This window comes from Rhinolophus sinicus, linkage group LG02 (assembly GCF_036562045.2).
Source record: "Rhinolophus sinicus isolate RSC01 linkage group LG02, ASM3656204v1, whole genome shotgun sequence".
Classification (NCBI taxonomy): Eukaryota; Metazoa; Chordata; class Mammalia; order Chiroptera; family Rhinolophidae; genus Rhinolophus; species Rhinolophus sinicus.
The window spans coordinates 83,601,482-83,613,595 of NC_133752.1; the positions used below are offsets into that span (position 1 = coordinate 83,601,482).

The window sequence follows — 12,114 nt, forward strand, 5'->3', positions numbered from 1 at the left end:
ACAGTGCAGTGGTCAAGCATCTACACCATCCATGAAGTGGTCTCCCTAATAAGACATGTGCCCATCTGACACCCTACAAATTACATTATTGATTATATTCCCCAAACTGTCTTTCATATCCCATGGCAATATTATAGTTACTAATTTATGCTGTCTAATCCCTTCCCCTTCTCCCTCATCTCTACATCCCTCTGTTTAGGCAACCATCAGTTTTCCCTCTATAGCTCTGAGACTATTTCTGTTTACTTTGCTCCTTTATTCAGTTCTTTAGATTCCACATGTAAGTGAGATCATATGGTATTTGTCTTTCTCCAACTGACTTATTCCACTTAGCATAATGTGAGTTGTATCTCTTGAAGGCAGCATATGGTTGGGTTTTGTTTTTGATCCAATCTGCTACTCTGAGCCTTTTTATTTGTTCAGTCCATTTACATTTAAGTTTATTATATATATGAGGCTTTTTCATAGCCGTTTTAGCTTTTGTTTTCTAGTAGCTCGGTGTCTCCATTGTTTCTTTGCCTTTGTGTTTCTGTCTGTTATTTTAGTTTGGTAGTATTCCATGACATTTTCCTGTTTCCTCTTTTTTTACGTTGTTTCTCAGTTCTGGATTTTTTTGAGTGTACACCATTAAGTTTATGTAAAAGAAAGTTTCACACATACACTACCTTTTTCTTCAGCATGCATCTTCACTCCCCTTTGCAAACTTAGACCTTTACCCCCCCTCCTTTTATGTTTTTGCTGTCACAAAATATCCCTATTTATGCTGTGAGTTTATTTCCCGGTTGCAGTACCAAATTGTCTTCTCTTTTATATATCTCCTTTACCCTTTATGTTATGTTTAAGTGTACAGTGCCCTATTCTGTGTAGGCTTTGCCATTTCCTGTTTCTGTCTGTTAGTCATCTTACTCATAGTTTTGTACGCTTTTATCTTTCTGCTTCAGGTAGAATAACCTCCTTTAGTATTTTCTGGAATTCAGGCCTTGTGGTGGAAAGTTCCCTCAGCTTCTGTATATCTAGAAAGGTCTTTATTATTCCTTCATATCTAAAGGATAACTTTGCTGTATATATTATTCTTGGCTGATAATTTCTCTCAACAGTTTGAGTACTTGGTTCCACTCCCCCCTAGATTGTAGAGTTTTTGCTTTAAAATCAGATGATAATATAATGGGCTTTCCTTTGCAGGTTACTGTCTTTCTTTCCCTAGCTACCTTGAGAACTCTTTGTCATTCCTTTTTGACAGTTTCAATACAATGTGCCTTTAAGATGAGGTACTCAGGTGTTCTGTTTGCTTCATGTATTTGAGAATCCAGGTCTTTCCACTGGTTTGGGATGTTCTCATTGGTTATTTGTTTGAATAGGCTCTCTGTTCCTTCGCTGTCTCTCCTCCTTCTGGTATACCCATTATTCCTATGTTGATCTTTCTGATGGAGTCAGATAGTTCTTGTAGAGTTCTTTCATTTCTTTTGACTCTCAAGTCTCACTCTTCTTCCATCTGTGTCATTTCCAGATTTCTGTCTTTGATATCACTAAGGCATCTGCTCAGCTGTATTTCCTAAAGTGGCTATGTCATTCTTCATCTCTTTTATTTAGTTCTTCAGGTCCAAAATTTCTATTTGGTGGTTCTTTTGTAAAATTTCAGTCTCTTTTCTTCTGAGTTCATTAAGCTACCTATCTCTGTTTTCTTGCATCTCATTGAGTTTTTTCAGAACTGCAATCTTGAATTATCTGTCATTTAAGTCACATATTTCCCTGTCTTTAAGTTTATTTTCTGGATTTTTTTTTTCTTTTTTCTTTTTCCTGAGCTGCCTTGTTACCTTGGTTATTCATGACAATTGATGGATTATTTCTCTTCCTAGGCATCAATGGGAATGAATTCTGCAGCAAGCTAATACTAAGAAGTCTTTCTTTTATTTTCCAGTAGGTGGCACTGGAGCGTTTTATATTCTCTTGCCCTGTTCCAGCTTCTCGCATTGGAAGGTTTCCCTGGGAGGAGGGCGTCTCTTCTCTGATCAGGTCACCTTGGTCTCAGGACACCACCACCATAGGAAGATGTGGTGGGAGATGAGGTTCTGCATCTCTATAATCCCACTGTTGCCCCTGCAGCCAGATGCAGAGCTGTGGGCCTTAGCAGCCCCGGGTGCCCCCACTGGGATCAGCTGTGAAAGGTAGGCGTGGGGTCGGCTGATACATTTTTATCTTCACTCCTCTGAGTAATGGCGATTGCCAGACCACAGCTGCCTTGCCCCTATATCTCCTCCCTTATCACTGGAATTAGCCACAGTATGCGTCTGCCACTCAGGAACAGTTTCTCCAGTTCTCAGGATTGTAGATATTCTGCTTTTTAACCCAACACTGCTACAGTTTCTTCTGGGGCCTGCTGCTAGCACTGGGAGTGTGTGGTGGTGGTGAGCTCTGGGAGGGTAGGGGGAGGCGACTCTGTGGCTTTGTTTTCTGCCTGGCAGTGAGAGCTGTTAGACCACAACTGTCACATTTCTGTATTCAGTCTTTGCCCAAAGATCTCTGGCCCCTGGGTTCGCCCTTATTACATGCTGATCACTCAGGCAGGGTTGCTCAGGGCCAAAGAGAGTTGCACCTACAGTCTGAATCCTGCCCTCTCCTGGGACCTCAGTGAGCTCCAGGCTGCGTCTGTGCACCCATCGCTGCACTTCTCCCTTCCCTCCTCCCATTTGCTCTGATTCGCCCACCTTCAGATGTTTCGATTCATGGGTCTCTCAGGTATGTTTGTGTGTTGCACAAGGAATTCTTCATTGAATTATAGCTGTTCAACTTGTAACTTCAAAGGGAGAGATCAAGGGGGACCCCTCATTCTGCCATGTTTCTTATGTCACTTGTCCTGGTAACATTTGACCCAAGCAAGGCCAATAAGATCCAATCACCTAAGAATTAACTATTATGAAATGGAAGCAGTATGAGCTGAGTAATTCAAGAGCCAGTAAATGAACGGGTGGGGAAAAAATAACCATGCGCTCACTCTCTAAAAAGTCCCTCGAAAGACAAATGCAGTAGCAGTTCATGAACTTCGGTTATTTTTGACGCCAAGAATTACGGTCAAGTCTATTCCTACCAAACACGTTGTTCAATTTTCCTTCAATTCTTTGAGTTACCCATCCAATAAATTTCTTACTTTAGATAGTCAGGGGCAGTGTCTCCTACTTACAAGAAAAATAAGTAAATAAAACCCTAATCAACACAGGAAACTACTGATTAACATTTGCCAGACAAGAATAGTAATCAAATGTGGCTTTTGATTATTAAAAATGGTTGTCTACAAAAACAAAATTATTAAAAGAATTAATTTAGTTAGGAAAGGAAGCCTACTTTGGAAGAAAACTTATGTATTTGTTATTAGAAATCCTGAGCTTGACATAATTCATCAGCTATTATTCTCTTCCTATTACACCAACTAGTTCCTTTCTCTGAACAGACTATCTCTCAGATCTCTTGATCATTATCCTCATGTGGATACAATATTACTACTACTATATATGTAGTAATGCTCCTTCCCTATTTCTCCTTCACACTTCCACACTTTTTAGGTTTCTACACACAAAACCTTAAGGAACAATACAAGAAAGCAAAACCAGAAACTACTGCAGCATCTTCAAGTTATCTAACAAGCTCCAAAGTTTTTTGAATGTGAATTTAATAGTGCGTGATTAAGCATTGCAAAATTCTTACACTTGGCCAGACTACTGAATTATTTACTATGACAATTTTCTATTTTATTTTATTTTATTTTTTTTATTTTCTATTCCTAAATGGAACTATTCCTAATTGAATGTGTGACAGCCCTGGTCTTATATTTGACAAGTGTGTAGGATCAGTGCTTCTCAAGTTGATTAAGTAGCAAATCTCCTGGTATTTCTACTGCTTCCTTCTCTAGTAAGAAAGAAATATCAGGTACCCAACATTAATGGATTTGAGAGTATTTTCCCTCATTTTATATTGATTTTATGTTAAAACATACATCTTATGGTTTTACATAGTTAATATAAATTTGCTTCTAATTCATTTGACTTTATTTATAAGCTATATGAAAATGGTGAAAAAGAAAGAAATTTTTCTATTCACTCCACTTGGTATAGTGAACTTAAACACACATTATATAATTGCAAAGAATACAATAAAATACATTTAAAGGATATTTGAAAACCCTAATTTATTGATATTTTAATAAAGTTCAGTATTTGTCATAGAAATGTCTTTCAGAATGCTTAAATTTTATGTCTGTTTTTCATAGCATCCTTTCGGTTTTCATAGCTACTATGGCAATTTAAATACAGGATTATTTTACATTTTTAAGACATAGCTGTTACCAATTACTAATATTGAAAATATATTACAAAACATTTAAACACATATTTGATTCATATCCTAATATAATAAGGCTTTTTGGGTAATGTATACCATTTTCATACACTAAAATTTAACTAACCTCTGTATTCTTCAACTTTTGTAGTTCATTTTCCAGCATCAATTTCTCCTCTGATAACATTTGGAAATCACTTTCCATCTGTTTGTATTTCTAAAAACATATATTACAATTTTAGTATTACTAAAAAGCAAACATCTCAATATAGAGAACTTATTTGGGGACTTAATTATTAAAGTAAGAAAGTCTTTATTAGCTCATGAAAGTAATGAACTGCTGGTACTAATCTGTATAGTGAAGCTATTATTGAGGGGAAGAGGCAAAGGGACTATGATAATGAATAGAAGTTTGGAATACTATGGGATGTTACAGTTTACTATTTCAGAAGTGAAGTATTTCTGAGTGATTATATCTAGTAAAATCAAAAGAATAAACAAAGCTTTCCAGCTCACCTAAGCATAGAAATTTCTTGAATAAACCTAGTAGATTGGGTATTCTGACAATTTCTAGAATCTATTAACAAAGGCAAAGTGGAATTTCAAACTGAGAGTGCTATACTTACAGTCTCTAACAAAACTTGATCATTCCTAGTTCTGAAAAAGAAAAAATCTATAATTTGTCATTTATATTTTTATTTACGTAACATACTTATACATTTTTTGTAAAAAAAAATTTTAAATAATACAAATAAGGTTAGAGTATACTTTGACTACCATTTCAAAAATGCAATGCTCTCCCCAGAGATAATATGAGATTGCTGTGCATCTTTCCAGAACTTGTTCCATGCATTTATACAAGACTGCATGTACCTATTAGATTCTACAATTTTTGTTAGTTGGTTGGATGTCTGTTTTATTTTTCACTGTATATATTGTTCTCAACTTATTTTTTTCACGTATCACAATTTCTGAGAGCTATTTATACTAGTAGACACTGATCTATCTCACTCCTCTTAAATACCGCTTCCTATTCCATAGAAGGATTTGGTAAATTTTGTCTATAAAGAGCCAGATAGTGAATATTTGAGACTTTGCAGGCCAGATGATCTCTGTCACTACCACCCAATTCTGCAAAAGCAGCTATAGATAACACGTAAATGAATGTTTCAATAAAACTTTATTTATAAAAATAAGCTGCAGGCTAGAATTGACCCACAGACTGCAGTTTGATGACAATTGTTCCATAATACAGATAAACTATAACTTTCTTTGACAAATGAGTTATTATAATCAGAATTTTTAAAGCTTTATTAAGATATAATTAACATACCATACAAGTCACTCATTTAAAATGTGGAATTTAATGGCTTTTAATATGTTCATCAAATTATTACCATGATCTAATTTTAGAATAACTTAATTACTTCAAAAAAAACCTCCATGCCCATTAGTAGTCACTCCCCATTCCTCTCAGCACTGCCCCAGCTCTGGCAGTCACAAATCTACCTTCTGTCTCTATAGATTTGCCAATTCTAGATATTTCGTACAAATAGAATTATACAATATGCAGCATTTTGAGACTGGTTTCTTATACATAGCATAATGTTTTCAGGTTCATCCATGTTGTAGCATTTATCAGTAATATTTTCCTTTCTATTGACAAACAATATTCTATTTATGGATATATACATTTTATTTACCCATTCATCAATTTAAGGACATATGGGGTGTTTCTGCTATTTGGCTATTGTGAATAATGTTATTATGAACACCCATGTACAAGTTCTTATGTGAACATATGTTTTCATTTTTCTCGGGTATAAACAGAATTTCTGGGTCATATGTTAACTCTATATTTAACATTTTGAGGAACTAACAAACCATTTCCCATAACAGATGTCCCACTTAAATTTCTACCAGCAATGTATTAGAGTCCCAATTTCTGTACATCTTTGCCAACAACTGTTATAGTTCATCTTTTTTATTATAGTCATCCCAGTGGTTGTGAAGTGGTATATCATTATAGTTTTGATTTGCGATTCCCTAGTAAATAATGATGTTGAGCATCTTTTCATGTGCTTATTTTATCTGTATATTTTGTTTGGGAAAATGTCTATTCAAAGAATATACCCATTTTTAAATGGGATTATTTATCTTCTTATTATTGAGGGGTTATTCTTCATATATGCTGGATGCAAGTCCCTTATCACATACATGCTTTGTGAATGGTTTTCACATTCTATGAGTTGACTTTTCATGTTCTTGATAATATCATTATGAAGTTCAATTTATGGTTTTTTTTCTTTTGTTGGTGTGCTTTTGGTGTCGTATTTAAGAAATCATTACTTAACTCAAGGTCACAAAGATTTACTCCTGTTTCCTCTACGATGTTTATAGTTTTAGCTCTTAAATTTTGGTCTTAGATAATTTTGAGATCATTTTAATGCCTGGCAGGGAAATTGGATCCAACTTCATTCTTTTGCATATGAATATCCAATTGTCCAAGTACCAGTTATTAAAATAGATTATTCTTTTCCCCACTGAATTATCTTAGCATCCCTTTTGAAAATCAGTTGGCCATAAATGTAAGGGTTTCTTTCTGGACACTCAATTCTATTCCATTGACCTATATAGGTCTATCTTTATGGTAGTACCATACTGTCTTGATTACTATCACTTTATATTTATTAAGTTTTAAAATCAGTTATCTGTGAGTCCTCCAACTTTGTTCTTCTTCTTAAGATTTATTTGGCTATTTTGGGTTCCTTGTATTTCCACATGAATTTTAGAATCAGCTTGTCAATTCATGCAAGAAAGTTGGTATTTTGATAAAGATTGCAATTGAATCTGTAGATCAATTTGGGGAGTGTTTTCATTTTAAGATTAAGTCTAACAGTCCATGAAGATGGGATGTCTATCCGTTTATTTAGGTCTTATTTAAGCACTTTCAATGATGTTTTGTAGTTTTCAATGCACATGTCTTGTGTTTCTTTTGTTAAATTCATTCTCATTTTCTTTGGTACTATTGTAAATGAAATTGTTTTATTTCATTTTTGGAATGTTCATTGTTAGTGTATGAGTTTCTTAGGGCTGCTGTAACAAAGTATCACAATCTGGGTGACTTAAATAATAAGACTTTATATTTTTCACAGTTCTAGAGACTGTAACTAAAATTAAGGTGTTGATAGGACCATGCTCCCTCTGAAATCTCTAAGGGAGGATGTTTCCTTACCTCTTCCAGCTTCTAATAGTCCATGGAATCCTTTGGGTAGTTGCAGTATAACTACCAATCTCTTCCTCCATGACTATCTTCCCTCTGTGTGTATCTATCTTCTTCAATTATTATAAGGATACCAGTCCTATTGGATTAAGAGGCCGTTGCACTCCAGTATGACTTCATCTTAACTAATTCTATCTACAATGACCCTATTTCCAAATAAGTTCATTTTGAGGTACAAGGGGTTAGAGCTTCAGCATACCTTTATGGGGGACACAGTTCAACCCTGGGCACCTAGTGTATAGAAATACAATTGATTTTTATTTATGAATTTTGTATATTACAATCTTGATAGATTAATTTATTTCTTCTAATACTTTTTAATGGATCCCTTAGGGTTTTCTATATACAAGATCATGAGATCTGCAAACGAGGTAGTTTTACTTCTTCCTTTACAGTCTGAACACTTTTCATTTCCTTTTCTTCTGTAATTGCCCTAGCTATAACCTCTACTACAATGATGAGTAGACGTGGTAAGAATGTCCTATTTTGTTCCTATCTTAGAATGTATTAAGTCTTTCACCATTAAGTATGTATGATGGTAGCTATGAGTTTTCATAGATAGCCTTTATCAGATAAAAGAAGTTCCCTTCTATTCCTGGTTTGTGGAACATTTTTATCATGAAAGGATATTGAACAAGACAAACAAATAAAGAAACAAAAAACTCATAGACACAGACAACAGTTTAGTGGCTACCAGAGGATAAGGGGGGAAAGGGGATGGTAGAAGAGGGTACATATATGGTGATAGACGGAGAACTGACTCTGGGTGGTGAACACATAATGCAGTATATACATGATATATTATAGAATTGCACACTTGAAACCTATGTAGTTTTATTGACCATTGTCACCCCAATAAATTTTAATTTTAAAAAATTAAATATAAATAAATAAAAGTTAAAAAAAGAAAGGGTATTGGATTTTATCAAATGCTTTTACTTTCTCTAGTAAATCAATCACGTGATATTTTTCTCCTTCAATTAGTATCATGTAATACTATGTTTCCCCGAAAATAAGACCTAGCCAGACAATCAGCTCTAATGCATCTTTTGCAGCAAAAATTAATGTAAGATCTGGTCTTATTTTACTACAAGACCGGGTCTATATAACAGAACAGAACAGAACAGAACAGAACAGAACAGAACAGAACAGAACAGAACAGAACAGAACACCAGGTCTTATATTAATTTTTGCTCCAAAAGATGCATTAGAGCTGATTGTCTAGCTAGGTCTTATTTTCAGGGAAACATGGTACATTAATTGATATTTGCATTTTGAACCAACCTTGCATTACTAGGACAATCTGCACTTCCTTGTGGTTTATAACCCTTTTTATGTGTTGCTAGACTCAATTTGCTAGTATTTTGCTGGGGATTTGGGGTTCATATTCATAACATATGGGTCTGAGGTTTCTTATTTTTTTAAACTATTGTCTGATTTTGGTATCAGAGTAATACCAGTATCATAGAATGAGTTGAGAAGTATTAACTCCTACTTTTTGAAAGAGTTTGTGAAGGGACAGTATTAATTCCTTTTTAAATATCTGATAGAATTCACCAGGAAAACTATCTGGCCTGAGCATTTCTTGGTGGGAAATATTTTAATTACTAACTAAATCTTTTTTGTTATAGTTCCATTCACACTTTCCAGTTCATTTTGAGTCAGTTTAGTTTGTGTCTTTCTAGGAATTTGTCCATATCATGTAAGGTATCTAATTTGTTGTCATACAGTTGTTGATATTACTATATTGTTGATATTCCTTATTACTATACATAATTGAGCCATACTCCTACTAACAAAAATTGAAATTCTTTCTAGTTTTTTGCTGTTATCACAATGATGTGATAAATTTTTTTCATATATGCCTCATTGACCATATTCCTTCATCTGGGTTAGATTAAAAGAGGCATACTGTATAATAAGTTATACATCATTATTGTTATTGTTAAATAAACCATGCTAAATTATCCTCGAAAGTAGGTAATTCCCAATGTATTGGCATTTTAAAATATTCATTATACTACATCTCTGTCAAACTTGATATTAGAAAACTGTTACTTTTTGTTAAACTGATAGGACAAAAAATGTATTTTTGCTATTTTGCTTTGCACTCCCCTGATCACAAGTCAGATTGAGAGCCTCCTAAAATGTTTATTGCCCATTTTTGTCTCTTCTTTAAATTACATGTACATAAATATTTTGCTTAGTTTTTGAGGGTTATTTACCTTTTTATGGAATTATATATTCTTATTATCACTCCTTTTCTTGTATGTGCACTATTATCTCTCAGTCCATGGTTTATCTTTTAACTTTGATTCATTTTTTTGAACAAGATGTTTCAAATTTTGATAGAGTCAAATGCATTTCCCTATATTTATGATTTTGTTTTCTTACATTGAGGTCTATAATCAACATTAAATTTAGTTTTTTCAATGGTGTGAAGACTCTGTCATTATTTTTTGGCCAAATGGATGTCTTTGTCTTGCCAGTACTCTAGTTGGCCACTGAAATTCATTCAAGACTTTGAATTTGCCATATTGAAGTTAATGTGACACCATCTTTGATATAACATAACTACCTGTGATACATGTACCTGAGCTAAAAAGAATTGGAAAGGCAAGACAGCCTATTAACCCTACTTTTGACCCTGGGCCTTCTTAGACTAAAACATGATGGGTTTCTTAATAGGCCTGCTTTCCTATCAGGACCACACATGATTCTGGTGATGGGTAATGTTCTCATCAACGTTGACAATTTCATCCCCAACACTGGACACGGGCTCTCAGCATGTTCATCAAAGAAGTTGTATGCCTTCATAAACCATCCTATAATCCAATCTGTATTTGGAATTCCAATTTGTCCCATAATTGAAAAAAACAACTTTTCAAGGTCTTCTGGGTCTATGCTTACTTTTCCATTTTCCACTACCCACAGAACAACAGCTAGATCAACAGCATGACCAGATCCTGATGAATAGGTCTATAAGTTCCCCCCAAAGACCAGCGTGATTGCCCTGACATGCATAATAACAAAATACAATCCTTTCATCTGTTTTCCTATGTTAATATTGCTTTCATCCCATTACTTCTGCTCACTATTAAGTACCTCAGAAATAGACCCCACCTTTTTGAGGGAACCCTTCCTCTCCCACCCCTCTGAATCGGTGTAATTACTGAGAGAGCTTACATGATCATGAGACTTTGACTAGAGTTGACTGGTCCAGAAATGGGTACCTGTCTCCAGTTACACAAATTATCTTCTCACTAAGGACATTTAGACTTAGAAAATTCAAAAATTAAAATTACCATATGACCCAGCAATCCTTCTTCTGGATATCTACCAGAAAAATCTGAAAACATTTGTCTGTAAAGATATATGTACTCTGATGTTCATTATAGCATTATTTATGGTGGCCAAGACATGGAAACAACCAAAATGTCCTTTGATAGCCGATTGGATAAAGAAGATGTGTTATATATACATAAGAAAAGATGAAACACTGCCATTTGTGACAATATGGATGGATCTTCAGATTATTATGCTAAACAAAATAAATCAGACAGAAAAAGTCAAGAACCATATGACTTCACTCATATGTGGATATAAAACTGAAAGCAACAAAGGAACAAGACAAACAAAAAAACAAAAACTCACAGACAGACAACAGTTTAGTGGTTACCAGAAGATAAGGGTGGTAGAAGAGGGAAAAGTGATCAAATATACAGCAATGGAAGGAGAACTGACTCTAGGTGATAAACACACAATATATAGCTGATGTATTATAGAAATGTACACTTGAAATCTATATAATTTTACTAACCAATGTCACCCCAATAAATTTAATGAATAAAAAAATTATAAAATATAAATAAATAAGTAAATAAATAAATCATCCATAAATGCCCCAAAAAATTCAAATACTATCTCTCGGAGTGACTAAAACTGAAAGACTAAATCTTAGGAATTGTCAGTAGTCATGACTTCCCACTTATGGCAAAAAATTACCAAAAAAAGAAAATAGAAGGAAAGAAGAGGTCTGCAATGAGAGAAGAAAATAAAGCTCATGTGCAGAGAAAAATAAAAAGTATCCTGATAATGTTCAAAAGTTCTCGTTTATACTTATTTCTGAGACTGAGCCACATTGCTATCGTTAGGTTCAATGATAAGGCCAGAATATGAACAATAAAATGTCTTTGCTCAGACTAATTTGAGTTGGGATTCTGTCCCAAGCACTTAGCCAAATAGTAGATGTTCAATTAATATAGTATGTTCTAAAACTTTTAGTGTAGTTTTAAGCTTCAGTGACTTCAGAGATCTAAATGCTACAAACTTACAAAAATTAAGCATTTGATGGTTTATTTCCATTTCTTTAAGGTATTTAATTTTGTGAATTTTGAACAATAACTTAATTTTCAGTCTCTCTGATTGAATATGGAAAATGCTGACACAAACAAACAATTTTAACTGAAAAATCTTTTTAAATTATTATTGAAAAATTTTAA

At 34.0% G+C, this 12,114-nt stretch overlaps 1 protein-coding gene across 1 annotated transcript in view; it reads right to left on the reverse strand.

Moving 5' to 3' along the window:
- The window catches only part of CCDC7 (coiled-coil domain containing 7), a 159,940-nt gene that overhangs the window by 113,598 nt on the left and 34,228 nt on the right, over positions 1–12,114 (reverse strand). Inside the window, exons 10-11 of the mRNA XM_074324828.1 lie at positions 4,956–4,986; positions 4,457–4,546 (exon numbers count right to left, since the gene is read on the reverse strand). Of these exons, the coding sequence (XP_074180929.1) occupies positions 4,457–4,546; positions 4,956–4,986 (121 nt within the window). The remainder of the gene's footprint in view (positions 1–4,456; positions 4,547–4,955; positions 4,987–12,114) is intronic.